The sequence below is a fragment of the Diabrotica virgifera genome, chromosome 8 (genome assembly GCF_917563875.1).
Source record: "Diabrotica virgifera virgifera chromosome 8, PGI_DIABVI_V3a".
NCBI lineage: Eukaryota > Metazoa > Arthropoda > Insecta > Coleoptera > Chrysomelidae > Diabrotica > Diabrotica virgifera.
Genome location: NC_065450.1, coordinates 177,543,127 through 177,562,369, shown reverse-complemented (window position 1 = coordinate 177,562,369; position 19,243 = coordinate 177,543,127). Strand labels below are relative to the sequence as shown.

At 34.4% G+C, this 19,243-nt stretch overlaps 1 protein-coding gene across 1 annotated transcript in view; it reads right to left on the bottom strand.

The window, feature by feature from the left end:
• LOC114326271 (protein disulfide-isomerase-like) overlaps positions 1 to 18,646 on the bottom strand; it is a 126,101-nt gene extending 107,455 nt beyond the window's left edge. The window contains exon 1 of the mRNA XM_050658202.1: positions 18,439 to 18,646. Coding sequence (XP_050514159.1) covers positions 18,439 to 18,586 — 148 coding nt within the window. The 5' untranslated portion in view covers positions 18,587 to 18,646. The remainder of the gene's footprint in view (positions 1 to 18,438) is intronic.
• Positions 18,647 to 19,243: the final 597 nt, after the last annotated feature.

Genomic DNA, 19,243 nt, shown 5'->3' with positions numbered 1-19,243 from the left:
ATTTCATTCATTTCTATTGAAGAAAAGGCAGTCAAATTAACGTCTAAAGATTTGACGCAAACAATTGAACTAAATAAAAGCGTTTAAAAATCGACCTGTATCAGGATTTTTTCAAACTCGCCGGTTTATAAAATAATGAATTTATTCCTTTCATTTGCACCATACTGTATAATAAAGCATTTATATTCATATTACATCATATTCGGATGATTAAGTTCAGCATATAATAAAATCTTAGAAGAGAAGAAAAGAAAATGTTTAGAAGAAAAAAAAAGAACAATACGAATACGCTACAAACACGGTTTTGGGGGTTATAATCCCCCCTATTGAGATGTATATGCTTAACACCCTTAATATTCCACACCCCCCAGGGACCCTCCAGTAGTTGTAAGCCCCCCCCCCCCTTAGGATCATCCTGGTTACACCGTTGTATCTAAACTACAATGGAAAAGACTCACGAAAGTTCTACAAATAGATATGTAATAATATAAACAGCTGCAGAAAAGAATCCAAACCCAGAATAATAGCCTGTAAAGATAGGGGCAGCTCTATAATTAGTAACAAGGAACAGATACTAAACAGATGGGCGAAACATTTTAAAGAACTGCTTAGTGGCAATCATGAAGATGGCGAGATCGAGGGTTCAATGTTTCAAATTAATGAAGATGATCGGCGGCCACTCCCCGCCAAAGAAGCATTAGAAAAGTCATCTTAACACTGAAAAATAATAAAGCCACCGGTTCGGATAATCTCCTTTTTAAAAACGGCGGCTACACTCTTTTGAAACACATGCATAAACTGATAACTGCAATCTGGCAAGAGAAAGAAACAGCTGCAGACTAAAAGTTGGGTGTACTCTGTCCGCTACACAAAAGGGAGACATGACGGTATGTGATAAATATATAAAGGCATCACTTTATTGAATACGGCATATAAAGCATTGTCCAACGCATTGTACAAAAGACTCCTTCCCTACACCAAATATAGTGGAAGGATATCAGTGCGGTTTCGCCCTAATAAATCAACAACGGATCAGATCTTTATAGTGAGGCAGATTCTTGAAAAATCCCTCTAAGGCTCCACGGGCGACAAAATTACGCTAGCAGTAGCCATAAAACGAACTTAAGGTTCCGCGGAACGGAATAGGAATAGCCGAACTGAACCGACCGCAGGATTATGCGTATAGTCGGTTCAGTTGGGCTATTCCTATTCCGTTCCGTGGAACCTTAAGTTCGTTTTACGGCTACTGCTAGCGTAAATTTGTCGTCCGTGGAGCCTTAGCCTTAGAGTTCGGCGTCAACACCCACCACACATTCATGGACTTCAAAGTCGCATATGATGACTCAGTTAATAGAGGTAAACTTCTACTTGCTGTGGTAGCATTTCAAATTCTGTTTCATCTTGTCCAATTACCTGAATTTCTACGCACAGGAGCAGAGAGCATGGTAAAAATCCAAAACGATCTCTCAAGACCCTTCCATTGCAAAAATGGACTAAGACAGGGTGATGGACTATCATGTCTCTTATTTAACCTGGCATTAGATAAAATTATTCTAGAGTCCCAGACAGTGCCGGATTAACCATTAGGCAGGGTAGGCAGTTGCCTAGGGGCCCCGACCCCAAAGGGGGCCTCGCAAGGCCCAAAATGAAAAAATAATATTAAAAAGGGTTCAAGGCAGGTTTTGTTTATATTCGATTCAGAGTTGGACTACCATCTCCATATAGCAACTATTTCAGCATCCTTATGCATCATCAGTGAAGTTTATGCAGTCACAACTCTGAAGGGAATATAAACATTCTGCCTCTTTTAAGGCAAACCATCGCGATGCAATGAACCCACCTTTTGAGACGCAATTCAGCGACATCTCTCGTATTACGAGGAAAACAACGAAAAGCCCCAGATACAAAGTTTACTACTTTTTAAACAATTAGAATAATTGAAATAAAAATATAATAAACAATATTTTAAATCTAAGACTTCTCGCTAATAAACTGCTTTCTGGCTGCATCCCATATCTCCGGATTTTACAATATATAATCACGTAGAGACGACGAAAATAGGGGAAAGCAAATAGAGGACACTTAGGCCACGCATTTACCTTCTCTTCGTCTAGGAAAAGGACCGAAAGACAGTTTCTAAATACTCAAAAACTGAGTAAAATGAAAAAATAATATTAAAAAGGGTTCAAGGCAGGTTTTGTTTATATTCGATTCAGAGTTGGACTACCATCTCCATATAGCAACTATTTCAGCATCCTTATGCATCATCAGTGAAGTTTATGCAGTCACAACTCTGAAGGGAATATAAACATTCTGCCTCTTTTAAGGCAAACCATCGCGATGCAATGAACCCACCTTTTGAGACGCAATTCAGCGACTTCTCTCGTATTACGAGGAAAACAACGAAAAGCCCCAGATACAAAGTTTACTACTTTTTAAACAATTAGAATAATTGAAATAAAAATATAATAAACAATATTTTAAATCTAAGACTTTTCGCTAATAAACTGCTTTCTGGCTGCATCCCATATCTCCGGATTTTACAATATATAATCACGTAGAGACGACGAAAATAGGAGAAAGCAAATAGAGGACACTTAGGCCACGCATTTACCTTCTCTTCGTCTAGGAAAAGGACCAAAAGACAGTTTCTAAATACTCAAAAACTGAGTAAAATGAAAAAGATTAAAAAGGGTTCAAGGCAGGTTTTGTTTATATTCGATTCAGAGTTGGACTACCATCTCCATATAGCAACTATTTCAGCATCCTTATGCATCATCAGTGAAGTTTATGCAGTCACAACTCTGAAGGGAATATAAACATTCTGCCTCTTTTAAGGCAAACCATCGCGATGCAATGAACCCACCTTTTGAGACGCAATTCAGCGACATCTCTCGTATTACGAGGAAAACAACGAAAAGCCCCAGATACATAGTTTACTACTTTTTAAACAATTAGAATAATTGAAATAAAAATATAATAAACAATATTTTAAATCTAAGACTTTTCGCTAATAAACTGCTTTCTGGCTGCATCCCATATCTCCGGATTTTACAATATATAATCACGTAGAGACGACGAAAATAGGAGAAAGCAAATAGAGGACACTTAGGCCACGCATTTACCTTCTCTTCGTCTAGGAAAAGGACCGAAAGACAGTTTCTAAATACTCAAAAACTGAGTAAAATGAAAAAGATTAAAAAGGGTTCAAGGCAAAAAAGGGAAAAAATAATAATTAGATTTAAATAAAAATTATAAATCATATTATGTTGAAAAATTTATATATCGCGCAATACCATAAAAGTGATGGTTCTTCTTCTTCTTAAAGTTCCCTCTCCTATCGGAGGTTGCATATCATAATGGCTATGGTCACTTTGTTGGCTGCTGCTCTGAACAGTTGTAATGAACTACAGTTAAACCATTCTCTAAGGTTCCTCAGCCAGGAGATGCGTCTTCTTCCTATGCTTCTTCTCCTTGGTGATGGTGGACGTATAAAATTACATTAAGTACAATGCATACTTTTGTTCACATAATGCCTTTGTTGTGAGAATAAGTCGCTAATGAATGCCGTTTGGTAGAAGGAACAGTAGGTACTGCCTGTAAGTCAGCACGGTTTCTTAGAAAAGTAGTAAGAGCAAGAGCAACAAGCGCCCCCTCGCTACACTCTCTTTCATTACTCATGCCTTTCGCTACATGTCAGGCAAATGCAATGGTCTCCAGGCTCATTTTTCTAAGATTAACAAACTTGCAATTTACATATTTCTTGTGCCACACACCCGCTTTAGTTGGAGTAAATGCTGCTAAAAGTTTAGTTCGAGCAATATCTTATTTTGGATTTGTTCAGTCCGTGTACAACTTTTTTCAGCATCTACCCACCGCTGGGAAGCTACGATCAAATGCTTAAATGAAACTCCACTAAGCGATCTCATTCGCCAGGATCTAAACCTTGTCCTTAAAAGAACAAGCAGCACTAGATAAACTGCAAGAGCTGATGCAACAAGAGTTTTGTCTAAAGGTTACAACGCCTTCAAATCTGTTCTTCATAATATTTCTGAAGATCCTAATCAGAAAGCTAAAACAGTTCATGAGGCTGTGTTTGTTGAAAGAAATGCCAAAACAGAAACATTCATAATGAATGAGTTTTGGGCAACAATTTTAAAACTCATCAACGCTCTCAGTAAATCATTATAGAGAGAAGAGGTTGAACTTTAAACTGCAATTCAGCTTCTAAATTCACTTTTGGAGTTCTGAAAGTACCAAAGAGATAATTTTGCTTACTACGAGCAGAAAGCCTGCGATCTACAATACTCTGAATATTTCGACGAGAGTAAACAAAAGCGAGCAAGAAAACTACATTTTGATGACGCTAATTCCAATGAAGTTTTTCTACGGGGTGGAGAAAAGTTACAGGTTGAAATGAATCTAAAAATTTTGGATATAGTCCTGCCGCCAGGGGGGGTACAACGGCTCCTTTATTCAGATGGACTTAACCAAGTTTTTTTCATGTATTTTGACCCGTAGAATACGAATTTTTTGGGTAACAGTTGATCCGGATGTCGATAAGATTGTTATTGACCAAGAACTTGAGGAATTACATAACAGAGATTTCTCGCAAAACAAAACGCTTTTTTTGTATTTTTTGGGTCATTCTAAGTAAAAAACGTTCTAACAAGTTTTCCCGTAGGATGCTCAGTTTTCGAGATAAACGCGGTTGAACTTTCAAAAAATCGAAAAACTGCAATTTTTAAACCCGAATAACTTTTGATTAAAAAATAAAATAGCAATTCTGCTTAGCGCCTTTGAAAGTTCAAGTCAAATTATATCGGTTTTGATTATTTGCATTGCTAAAAATTTATTGTGTTATTGTTAAACAAAGCTACAAACACCTAGTGCGTGAGTGATGTTTTCTATGATTTCTCATTTAAAATCGAACGGGTAGGTAGAATAGGTACTAGTGCAATCGAGGCTATTTCTACGTAGCATGCGTTAAAACGCATGTAAAGGCACGGGAAACACTATGTGTTTATAGCTTTGTTAAACAATAAAAAAATAAATTTTTAGCAATGCAAATAATTAAAACCGATATAATTTGACTTAAACTTTCAAATGCGGTAAGCGGCTATTTTATTTTTTAATCAAAAGTTATTCGGGTGGTTCAAAAATTGCAATTTTTCGATTTTTTGAAAGTTCAATCGCGGTTATCTCGAAAACTAGCCATCCTACGAAAAAAATTGTAGAAACATGTTTTGCTTAGAATGACCCAAAAAATACCAAAAAATGTTTTGTTTTGCGAGAGATCGCGGTTATGTAATTCCTCAAGTTCTTGGTCAATAACAATCTTATCGACATCCGGATCAACTGTTACCCAAAAAATTCGTATTCTACGGGTCAAAATACATGAAAAAACTTGGGTAAGTCCATCTGAATAAAGGAGGCCGTTGTACCCCCCCTGGCGACAGGACTAATAAGCTAATTATTGACTTGAGTCGTCAGTTGGCAGCGTACGAGTCAGTGAACTCAGTATTTGATGTTTTGTGTGTTTTTCCAAATCTGAGTGATTCTCAAATAAAGAGGTGTGCTTCAAAACTACATGAAAACTATTTTGATGATATTGAACCTGAAATCTAAGACGAATTACTGCAGTTCAAATATTTTATAGTGCATCTATATTCCTGGTTCATAGTCTTTTTGGGTTAATTATGAGAACAAATTCGAATCGAAGTTTCCAAATTTGTAAGTAGCTTTTAAGATTTATCTTACGCTAATGATTACAAATGCAACATGCGAACGGTCATTTTCAAAAAAGAAAACTGGCGTTTCCCTCAATTATGACTATTGAGAATGATGTGCCCAAAAATTTGGAATTTGAAGATATTTAAGTAGTTTTGTTTCTATGAAACTCAAAAAGTTGCTTTATAATAATATAAGGCTTTGACAACTCAAACTAAGTTTAATACATAATTATTTATTATTACATAGCTACGTAATAAGTGATAGTATATTATTCAACAAGCATGTAATGATGGGTATTACTCACAATGATGAAGTTTGCGACACGAGCCGAAAACGAGTGTTTTTTCATCAAAGTGAGTAATAGGCATTACATGCAAGTAGAATACTATACTTTTCTACGACCTTGTTTTTTTATTAGTAGAAAAATTATTGTACTTTAAAATGAATCGTTCGTTTATTGATAACTATAACAAAAAAAAACTAAAATAATTTATTATTGCTTTAAAATTTAAAATATCTGGGAATAATTTTTGTTTTAATTTAAGCAAAATGATATCAATAAACAGTTTCTTGACTATTTCTTTGTTTTATTTCTTCAAGCAACACGTTTTACAAAATTAAATAAAAAGGGTACCCCCCGTTAAGATAGGCAAAATGCCCTCACTCCCAGAATTCAACTTTTTTAATTTTTTTACGTTCTATGCAATTAAAAAATGAGATAACGCGGATTTTTAGCTCGCCATCCCCCTTACCCCTCCCCCCACAGCCAAAAACGTAAATTTTTAGATTTAATTTTTTTTAGTTGGGTTACAATTGATATAAAAATTTCAAAAAATTCACACGTATAGCTGACACTTTTACAAAACACGTTTATTTTTATGGACCCATAGGTAGAGTGTACATAACCTCAAATTTTTTTTAACTTTTTTAAAGCTTATAACTTTTTTTGGAGGGGGCTGCAGGTCCAATTTTTTTTGCATTTTGTGTAATTTATCAAAAGCTATCTTTGTGATTTTTTTCAGATTTTTCCGTCAGGTGCGCCATCTTGAAAAATCAGAAAAACTGTTTTTTTAGGGGGTTTTTGGGGATTTTCTCCATTTTATAGACTGCAACATAGGTCAACTCAAGGTTTTGTTAATAGATTATGTATAATTTAAAATAACTGAGTATATTATGGTATTCAAAAATTGGGCGAAACACTTTTAAACCCCCCAAAAACCATGTTTTTTAAAAGTTTTGTAAGGATTTTACGGGTTTAATTATATTTTTTGAGGTCGATAGAGCCTGAATATTTTTTTTTTATTTTTTCACGTTCTATATGATTTTAAAAAATTGGGACTCACTGCAATTTTAGCCCACTTCCCCTATTCCCCTCCCCCACCTCCTTTTCACCTCCTTTTTTAAGTTGGTTTGCAAATAAGTTATAAATGTTGTTCTGAAGCTATTTCTTTGTGGAATTTTTGTAATTAACTATTCTAAATGGGAAATAAGCCACATTTTAACTAAAAAATGATTTTATTTTCCATCTGTAATGCGAAAGAGAGAATTCGATAATCTGTTGACGCACTGAAAAAAGGGTTTGGGACGATCTATATAAATAAGTCAGATTAAATTAAATTATTAGAAGATTTTTTTACCAAGCAACAACATTTTTGTTTAATTTATTAATATTTTGTATTTTGACAACGACGTCCGTGGTGGACGTCGAAACGTTAATAAAATCATTTTTTTAGTTAAATTGTGGCTTATTTCCCATTTAGAATAGTTAATAATTTATTAAATTATAAATTACAAAAAATCGAGTGTACAACATACTTACAAAGGTCGAGTGTACAACATATTATAACCTCATTTTTTTGTTTTTTAATAGGTACGTGTAACTTTTTTTAGTGATGGCTGCATGTCTAATTTTTTTGTGTTTTGTGTATTTTATCAAAAACTATATTTCTGACTTTTTTCAGATTTTTCCGTAAGGTGCGCCATCTTTAAAAATCCGCAAAACTGGTTTTTTCGGTGGTTTTTAGGGATTTTCTCCATTTTATAGACTTTAAAATAGATTAACTCAAGGTTTTTTATAGGTTATGTAGGTATAATTTGAAATAACTGAGTTTTCGGGGAAAACACCTCTAAAAAACAAACAAAAAACACCTCTAAAACCCCCCAAAAACTATGTTTTTAAAGGTTTTTGAGCGGTTACTCATACAGGCCTGGATACTGTGTATCAAAAACAAGTTTATTAATAGCAAACTGAAAATTTGTTCCTAGCTTAACAGTGTCTAGTCGGACAAACTTTGATGTACCGGAACACTGAAACAGGGGAAGTTTTAGTTGTTGAACAGGTTACAAGTTTCGAACGTCAGATTACGAAAACGTCCCATGTATTTTGTCGGACAGAACATCCAATTGATTTGTTAGCCTTTCATTAAACTCTCATGCAAAAATCAAACCACTATTTACCACCAATATAATTCCTGTCATTTGACATGCGGACTTATTAAAATGCCCAACATATTTGTCGGACAAACATTTTTTCCTATATTATATAAAGTTTGCTATTGAATAAACTTAAAAAAAACCTCTCCATAGAGTTAAATATTAGCATAGAGAGAGTGTCATTCAGAGCGACGTGACGACACCATCTTTTTTATTTGGATTAGTGCTGTTTCACTCTTACGCAAAGTAAAGCTGCTACAGTTGTCCTCCTCTTCCGTGCCTATATTCACACTGAATGTCATCATAGATTTTCGATACAATGTGTTAGAAAGAGATGCAGCAAACCAGTCCTTGAGATCTTGTCGTCAGGAAGCGCGGAAGGTAGGCTCCCTCTATGTTAATATATACCTCTATGAACCTCTCTACCACATCACTGGCTTGTACCATCTACATAACCTATATTTCTGCCTATACTGTCATTTTGCTTCACATTTACTGCCACGTAAAACACCATAAAAAGAATAAGGAAATTATTACCAAAGAATATATAACTCCATATACTCGTAGAGTATTCGGAGAGTATATTCGTTGGTATTACACTTTACAGTTCTAAAGTCTTCATCGCTGTCTTCGTCTATTACAGGTACCTATAGGTATAACAACTGTATTGTCAAAGAGTTTTGTAAGATATTCTGCTGGCTTGATGATTTTTGTAAAATATCTTCCATGCGATAAATATTATATTATGGCAGCTACATGCGTACAACAGCCTATGGTTATGTTGCCGTTTGCGCAACTTGCATCTACAACAGTATCTATCGTTTAATGTTTTGTTTTCCAAACCATCTAAGTTTGGCTCATAATAATGCAAATAGTCCACGCTGTATGCTTGTCCCGTTAGGTAAATTATTCCGATTTATTTTTGTGCACAAACTTACTCAAAAACAGGTCCTTATAACAAATCTACAAGGTGCCAGGCAGTACCGCGGTCGGAAAATTGCTTAAACAATTTTTTAAACGAATTCAAAAAATGAATTTTTTTACATCGGACAAATTTGTTTTAGATTCTTTGGATCAACCTGAGCAAAAAAGGTCTCTTGTGATTTTTCTATAAAATTGACTGTTGTCGAGTTACATTTAATTTAAAATTTGAAAAACGCGAAAATGGCCATGTTCAAGGCTTAATACCTCGATTAAAAATTATTATTATGAAAGTCATAAAGTGACCAACTCAAAATTTAAAGCCCTACCCCCTGCAATAGCCTGAAGAAATTTTTGACCCTGCTTTATTACTAACTATTATTTTAATTAAAAATGAGCGCTAAACACGTATTTAAGCGGCCGTCCGCGAGAGAGATGTACATACAATTTATTGGACGTTATAAAAAAATATCGATTGGAAGTCAAAAATACGTTTTAAAAAAATAAAAAAGGAATTTTGAGGTTATATGTATTGTACACCCGACCAACGGGTCTATAAAAAATAGATATGTTTTGTAGAAGCCTCATAATTTTTTTAAATTAATTGCAACTTAACTAAACAAAAAAAAAACAGAAAAAATGACGTTTTTGTGGGGGCAATGGGAGGGTGGTGGGGTGGGGTGGTGGTGCTAAAATACTCAGTTATTTCAAATTATACATAATCTATTAACAAAACCTTGAGTTGACCCATGTTGCAGTCTATAAAATGGAGAAAATCCCCAAAAACCTCCTAAAAAAACTGTTTTCCTGATATTTCAAGATGGCGCACCTGACGGAAAAATCTGAAAAAAATCACAGAGATAGCTTTTGATAAATTACACAAAATGCAAAAAAAATTGGACCTGCAGCCCCCTCCAAAAAAAGTTATAAGCTTTAAAAAAGTTAAAAAAAAATTTGAGGTTATGTACACTCGACCTATGGGTCCATAAAAAATGGACATGTTTTGTAAAAGCCTCAGCTACACGTGTTAATTTTTTGAAATTTTTATATCAATTGCAACTCAACTAAAAAAAATTAAATCTAATAATCTACGTTTTTGGCTGTGGGGGGAGGGGTAATGGGGGTGGCGAGCTAAAAATCCGCGTTATCTCATTTTTTAGTTTCATAGAACGTAAAAAAATTTAAAAAATTGAATTCTGGGAGTGAGAGCATTTTGCCTATCTTAACGGGGGGTACCCTTTAAAGGTAAGTCTACGAAATGTCCACTAATATATCAAAGGTATACCGCGGCGGAGATGGAGGGGTTATCCGATGTTTTGGAGGGAAAAGACAGAAGTTTCTTAAGGGGCCTCCTAGCTTGGATTGTCTAGGGGCCTCGAGATTCTTAATCCGGGACTGGTCCCAGGTTAATACGAATGGTACTATCTTTAACAAATCAGTACAAATTATCGGATACGTAGATGACATAGACATCATAGGTAGGTTTACTGAAACTCTGACTGAAGCATTTTGGTCGTTAAGAGCATCTGCACAGAAAATGGGACTAAATATAAATGTTCAAATGACCAAATATATGTGACGCACTAGGTCAATCAACCCGACACCAAGAAGAATAATAATTGACGACCTAGAATTGGAAGGTGTCGACACATGCATATACCTAGACTCGCTGCTAACTAAAGATAGCGATGTCAGTGAAGAAATTAAGATTAGTGCTGGCCAATCAGTGTTACAATGGCTTAAAAAGACAGATGGTCTCAAAACTACCTAGAAAAATTAAATTGACTGTCTACAAAACACTAATAAGACCCAGTGGCGTAGCTAGCCCCACGGCGGCCCCATATCAAAGTTTGTCACGGGGCCCTTTTTCCCCCGCGACAAAAGAAGCAAAAACGCTCGTATAGAATAGAATAGAAATATATTTTTCCACCTACCTCTACCGAAAGTATACTTTTCCGGACCTGATTGTAGGGAGCAAAGTTGTACTTTTCCTCCCTAGGGAGGAAAATATTTTTCCTCCCTAGGGAGGAAAAGTAAAAGTGACGTCATGGTATTTCATTCATGAAATATAACTTATTGACGCCCTGTACAATATCTATTTTCTATTACGTAAGTATCTATACATTTTAACGTTTATTTATAAAACAGCCTGTATTTTGTAGAATGGTAAAAAACAGTAAATTGTTATTTTGATTTAACAATGTTTACATTAATAATTTGACTTATATTTGACAGTTGACAGTTATATTGTACCTACTTGTTAGTTTTAGTTCTAATAAATTTTGTTGGCTAGTTACATAAATAAATTAATAAAAATGAAAAATTAACTTGTTATTTGAGGAAGATGGAAAAACCATATGTATAACATGGGAGTAAAGTGCCTTTTCCTCCCTTGAATGATTACTGCCCTCCGCTACGCGTCGGGCAGTAAACTTCATTCTCGGGAGGAAATGTAGCACTTTCCTCCCTTGTTATACAAATAGCTATTATTGTCACTGAAAATTTTACAATCTTATGGACAAAGCTTACAAAAAGCCAGAAAAAACAATAACAAATACAGTTTACTGAAATTACATAAATCGTCAATATTAGTAGAAGTAGATACAAAATAAAATATAATGAAATAAAACAAAACAATTTATTGCAAAATTTAACTAAATTGCAAATTACATAATACAACCTTATGGTAGGGGAGCAAAGTATGCTAAATGTGCAGTCACTCGAGCGCTTTGGGGACCTATTGGGTTGTGAAGAGTAGGTCCTAAAACCAAAAAAAGTTAAGTAAAGTTTTCCATTTTAGTGGGCGCTTGCCATTTTTTAATTTAATTTTCCATTTCCAACAATCGTTTTTTTCGATTATAACGCCATCTATCCATAATTCGAAAAAATGTTTCGAATAAAAGTTACTTATTTTTACGTAAGGAATCCAAATCTGCAATAAAAAATGGGGGCTCCTATTTAAGATTTAAAGTAACCCCCCACCACATATCCATGGGGGTCGTGTTTAGTGCCATTGGATAGATTTTTCAAAAATATTGAATAAGTGTATTTTACAGTTTTTCGATCTGATGTTCATTTCGCGAAATATCGCGGGATTCGTATTTAAAATATTAAGTTTACCCCCCACCCCTCTCCGTGGGAAGTCGTGTTTGGTATCATTAGATAGATTTTTAAAAAATATTGAACACACATTTTTTAGTTTTTCGATCTGTCATTCATTTCGCGAAATATTCGCTTTTTTCTTTTGAAACTTTGGGACTCACCCATTTCCTTACGCCCGGCTCAAGTCGTCAGATTTTTGGAATATACACTCTTTTGCATGTACTTAACTTACCTTATCTTAATCTGACAATTTCGAGTTTTTTTAAGAAGAGAATTTTTATTTCGGGCCCCCCTTAACGAACTCCCCTGTGTTAAGAGCCAATATATGGTAGATTTACATCTGCAGGGTACCAGGTTTCTCCCTATATGCTAATCTGACGCGCTCGAGTAACTGCAAAAATCCCCGCTTGGGCTCCCCTACCATTAGGAACTAATAAGTTCTGCGTATAACACCCAAATATAGATAATAATAATAAAAATAATAAACTCTAATAAATCAAAGTCGAAAAATAGATTTGAATTGCCGAGACTCATTGTTTGAAAACAGATTCATTTTTTTCAATGCAAGGCTGAATGGACATTGAAAATGAGCTTAAACAAAGAAAAAAGCTCTGTGCTTATGGTATAACGTCGTACGGCCGGCAAATACACTTCTCCAAGAAATTAAAGTACCACCTTAAAAGTAGGTCATTTTTGAGATCTCGAATTTCATAACACCTGTTGTCCGATTTAAGTGATTTTTTAAATATGTTATAACTTTATTCTTTAACAATATCGCTGTAATAATATTGTTGCTAGACAGGTAAATTGTCATTGTATACCGGGTGTACCAATCAAACTTCCGCAGGGAGTTGTTCTGTCCCCGCTAATATGGAACCTTGTCATGGACGATTTGCTTGAGTCCCTGGAATTGAACGGCCATGAAACCCTGGGCTATTCAGACGACTTGGTAGTCCTTTCCCAGGGAAAATTCCAAAACATAGTATGGGAACGCATGCAGCAGGCCCTTAATATTGTCACCAAATGGACTGGGGAAGAAGGGCTGAGAGTCAGTCCTTCCAAAACAGTCACAATTGCGTTCACCAGAAGAAGGAAGCTGGAGGACTTAGGGCCTCTGATCATTAATGGTGAACAATTGGAGCTGTCTAAAGAGGTAAAGTATCTAGGGGTTATACTGGACCCAGAACTTGCCTGGAACCGACAGCTGGAAAGAGTAATTAAAAGAGCGGAGGCCACATTAATGCTGACCAGACGCACACATGGAAAAACATGGGGACTGTCCGAAAATGGCGTACTGGACATATACAACGATAGTGAGACCCATGATAACATATGCATCCTTGGTATGGTGGACAAAGATGCAGCAAAGAACCGCTATAAACAAGATAACCAGGATACAAAGACTTCCATGCTTGGGAATAACGGGAGCAATAAAAACAACACCGACGGCGGCACTGGAAACCCTGTTAGACCTACCCCCTCTTGATATATTTATCAAAGGGGAAGCGAGGATGGGAGCATACAGGCTGCAAGGAAAACCAAGGGATAAATACGAGAACCTTGGGCATAATCAGATTTGGAACCAAGGTGGGGTAAGTATATCTGATACATACACTGACCACATGGTACCAAAATACACATTTAATAGAAACTTCGGAATAGAAATCAATGACCGAAGGGAGTGGGACAGCATCAGTAGCAAAATCAGGGGAACGATCTGGTATACGGACGGATCAAAAACCGATGAAGGCACTGGAGCCGGTATTTTTAGTGAAACAGAGAATGTAGGACGCAGTTTCTCACTAGGAACATACACAACTGTGTTTCAAGCGGAAATGTACGCAATTCTGCAGTGTGTCATAATGAACAACTTGAGGGCCTATGAAAATAGACGGATCAATATACTCACAGACAGCCAAGCATCACTGAAGGCACTAATGAGCCCGAAAGTGACGTCAAGGCTGGTATGGGAATGCCGGAAAGAACTGGAAGAACTGGCCGAAAGAAATAGTGTAACTCTATTCTGGGTGCCAGGACACACCGGGATAGACGGTAATGAGAAAGCAGATGAGCTAGCAAGGAACGGTTCATCAACTTCGTATTTTGGCCCAGAACCTGCTCTAGGAGTACCCTGTGGAATACTTCAGCATTTATAAAATACTGAAATTAAAACCCAACTACATAATGTTGCCTCATGTTTTCTTAATATTCTGTTATTTTTATTCATTGGCTTATGTTGGTTAATAAAAACGTTAGGTACTTTAACAACTAAAAGTCTTGTTTTAGTCTTGTTTTTCGTCAATATACAGAGGGTGTTTTTAAATAAGTATGGCAAACTCTAATAAGGAGTAATTCTGCATGAAAAAATAATGACAGTTTGCTTTATAAAAGTATGTCCGCAAATGCTTCGTTTCCGAGATAGGGGGTGGTAAAATTTTTCTTACAAATTGACGATTTATATATTGCCCTAAAACCGGTTAAAATATGCAAATGAATTTTGGTGGGTTTTAAGAGGTAGTTAATGCGCATTTTTGTGATACAATTAGGAATTTAATATTCACCATTTGCGCGCATATGGGTAATATGATCCGTATGTGCGCCAATGGTGAACATAAATTTCTTAATTGTATGTTAAAAAATGCACAATAACTACCTCTTAAAACCCACCAACTTTCATTTGCACATAATCGCCAGTTTGTAAGAAAAATATCAACACCCCCTTTCTCGGAAACGAAGCATTTGCGTACATACGTTAATGAAGCAAACTCTCATTATTTTTTCATGCAGAATTAACCCTTAAAGTTTGCCATACTTATTTAAAACACCCTGTATTGATGAAAAATAAGACTACTTAGTTGTTAAAGTATTACTTAACTTTTTTATTATCCTACATAAGCGAATGAATAAAACAATAGAATATTAAGAAAACATCAGGCTATAGTTGGGTTTTAATTTCAGTATTTTATAAATAAAATGCTATAATATTCCACAGAGTGACGCGAACTTTGAGAAAAAAATCACAGTTTTTTGTTGTATACAGCTGGTATACAATGACAATTTACCTGTCTAGCAACAATATTATTACGAGATTGTTCAAGAATACGGCTATAACATATTAGAAAATTCATTTAAATAGGATAACAGGTTTAGGAAATATGAGACATTAAAAATGACCAATGTTTAAGATAATACGTTAATTTCTTGGAGAAGTGTAGATATACATAAATACAATTATAGATAAAGAATAGAATACGCGAAACTATATCCAAACAATACATACTGTTACAAATAGTCAAAGATAAAGCGATTACAAAAATTGCAATTTGGCATTATACATTATACAATAACTCACACACAGCCAATGGAATTGACAATGAAAGGTAGCTTGAAAACAAAAAAGCTCTGTTCTTATGGGGCGGATAATAAAAAATAGATAAATATGATTTATATAGGCATAGATAAAGAATCCATTACACCAAAATGTTGATATCCAAACAATATACACTGTTTCAAAAGCGTTTTAATGGTGAAATAATTGTAGAATATTATTTTGTTCAATCTTTGTAAGTGGAATTTTGTTTCGATATACCACACTGGTGCCCCTGAATATCGGGGGTCCCGTATAATTAATACGGCTGATACGGCGGTAGCTACGCCTCTGAAAGACCAGTGCTAACATATGGTTCAGAAACATGGTCACTTACACAGAAGGACCAAGAACTGCTCAAACGTTTTGAGCGAAAAATCCTAAGAAGAATATATGGAGGGATAAAAGAACAAAGTATGTGGCGCAGTCGTTACAACTTGGAATTGTATATAAGTTTTGGAGAAACTAACGTTGTAAAATTCATTAAGGTAGCCTTAGATGGATAGGGCATGTAATCAGACAAGAGGAAGATGTCATAGTCAGAAAAGTTTTTGACCGAAGAGGGCCGATGATAGGACAACGAGCAAGAGGAAGACCGAGAATTAGGTACCAAGACAACTTAGAGAATGATTTAAAATCTATTAGACCAGTGCAAATAGCAAAAAAACAATAAAAAATTAATAGCAGGATAAGACCAATTCCAAATGAAAGTACACATATTAGATAACATGTGGAACATTTTTCACCAAATCTGGATGAGGGGAACATGGGTTAGGGGAGCGTTTTTAGGGGTGAAAACGGTTAATTACGATTTGCGGCAAAATGGCACATCACATCGAAAAAAGTTAAATCGCAAAGTTGTAGGCTATAAGAAGATCTACAACTTTTGTAAATAAGCATTTTTCACATAACCTCAAAATATCCGAGAAAATTGGAAAATTCGATGTTTTTGATTTTATTTTTTTTTTCTCACTGAAAAAAAAAATTTTTTACCAAATATGGTGGAAACTTACCTCTGTATGTCTCAAACACGTTGTAATTTTTTTGTATAAAAATATTTTTTAAAACTCTTGTTTTTTATGTTTAAGGGAAAATGTAAGCATTTTTTCAATTGAAAAATCTCCCGAAATTTTTTTAGCTTTTTTAAAGAAGTTGGCATTTTTTTGTTTATTGAAACCTCTATTTTCTGATGGTGTAAAAAAATATATCCGTTACTGTGGAAAATTTTGTCACAAAAGGCAAAAATCGGAAATTTATTTTCAACCCCTCACCATTTTCTGATTCTCAGACGTAATGTAAGTTGCATTGCGAGTAGGTGCAGCCCAGTCAGACGCAGCGCCGCGGCCATTATGTGTACCATGATGACACATACAGTGAATCAAAATCAAACGTAAGTACGTGTTGATGACATTATGGATGAGAAACCAACGCCAAATGAAGAAAATGTAGACGAAGACCATGATGGTCTAGAAGATTTAGAGAGGAAACTGCAGAATATGTAAGTATTACCGAATGTGATGAAGAAATGCCATCAAAGAAGCAAAAACTTAATTAATTGATGAAAAATTGGCCATTAAAATTATAATAATTACTTTCTTTTGTATTAAATAAACTTTTTCGTTAAAAAAGTTGTTGTGACTTTTAATTTGGATCATGAGAAAAAAGTTAAAAAAAAAAGGAACTTTATAGGTAAGTAGGCCGACTTAAAAAAAATATAGTTTAAAAAAATAAAAAACACGCTTTTAAAGCACTAAAAATTTAAAAATAACTTTTAAAATTAAAGCTAGTAATATTTTATTTTTAAATTTTTAGTGCTTTAAAAGCGTGTTTTTTATTTTTTTTTAACTACAATTTATTCAGAAAATTAAAAATCACAGACAACGGCATTAGTGTAATAAATTTTTAACAGAGGTTCGTTGGTTCCTGCTCGCTATGCAACTTATATTACGTCTGAGAATCTGAAAATGGTGAGAGGTTGAAAATAAATTTCCGATTTTTGCCTTTTGTGACAAAATTTTCCACAGTAACGTATATATTTTTTTACACCGTCAGAAAATAGAGGTTTCAATAAACAAAAAAAATGCCAACTTCTTTAAAAAAGCTAAAAAAATTTCGGGAGATTTTTCAATTGAAAAAATGCTTACATTTTCCCTTATACATAAAAAACAAGAGTTTTAAAAAATATTTTTATACAGAAAAAATACAGCGTGTTTTGGACAGAAAGAGGTAAGTTTCCACCATATTTGGTAAAAAAAAAAATTTTTTCAGTGAGAAAAAAAATAAAATCAAAAACATCGAATTTTCCGATTTTCTCGGATATTTTGAGGTTATGTGAAAAATGTTTTTTACAAAAGTTGTAGATCTTTTTATTGCCTACAACTTTGCGAATTAACTTTTTTCGATAGGATGTGCCGTTTTGCCACAAATCATAATTAACCGTTTTCACCCCTAAAAACGCTCCCCCAACCCATGTTCCCCTCATCCAGATTTAGTGAAAAATGTTCTACATGTTATCTATTATGTGTACTTTCATTTGAAATTGGTCTCATCCTGCTATTATTTTTTTATTTTTTTGGTCCATTTTAGAGCTATCTGCACTGGTCTATATTGGAATTAGAGCATGGAGAAGAGTTGCCAGAGACAGGGGCGAATGGAGAATTGTTCTGAAGAAGGTTTTGGCTCATAAAGAGCTATTAAAATTTATAAACACGGAGAATCTTGAATAGTGAGTAGGTCATCTTATCCAAACAATAACTTCATATCTTTTTTCAAGTAATAAAAATTAGCTGTAATTTTTTTTACACCCACAAATACCTTTTAAAGTAATAAAATATAAATAAATCGTAAGATTATAAATGAACAACTAAAAAAGCAATACTTACAAAATTCTACTAAAACAAATTCATTATCCTTGATCACTTCTTGGAAATTATCTTTGTTTAGAACCAAAACTCCATCTTCGACTATGACATATTTAGCGGCAAAAATAGAATTCAAAAAGAATACCAGTAGAAAACCAGCCCGAAACATATCGACGATCTTTTTTTGTTAAACGTACAAATATATTGAACAAGATTCAAATTGGAAATATTTATATTCAAAGAAAAGTGTGGGATTTTAATTGCTCCAACACATCAAATTACGTGTACCTATAACACCGTAACAAATTAGATGAGGTGTTAGTATTCTATACTACTCCAAGAAATTAACGCACCACCTTAAAAATGGGTCATTTTTATGTCTCGAATTTCCTAAACCTGTTGTCCGATTTAAGTGACTTTTTAAATATTTTATAGCCTTAGTCTTTAACAATATCGCTGTAATAAAATTGTTGCTAGACAGATAAATTTTCACTGTACACCGGGTGTACCAATCAAACTGTGTTTTTTTTTCTCAAAGTTTACCACACCCTGTGGAATATTCTAGCATTTATAAAATACTGAAATTGAAACTCAACTATATCCTCAGGTTTTCTTAACATTCTGTTTTTTGATTAATTCGCTTATGTTGGATGATAATAAAACAATATGAAAAAAAAATTAATATACGCTTTTATTTAGTTATGAGTGACTAAAAGTTAAAATATAAAAAAATCAACTAAAAAGCAAAAAATAAAAAAAATCAAACTCGACGGATTATTCGAAAAAAACGTTCGTTAAAAAAATGAAAAAATTTAACATATTCGTT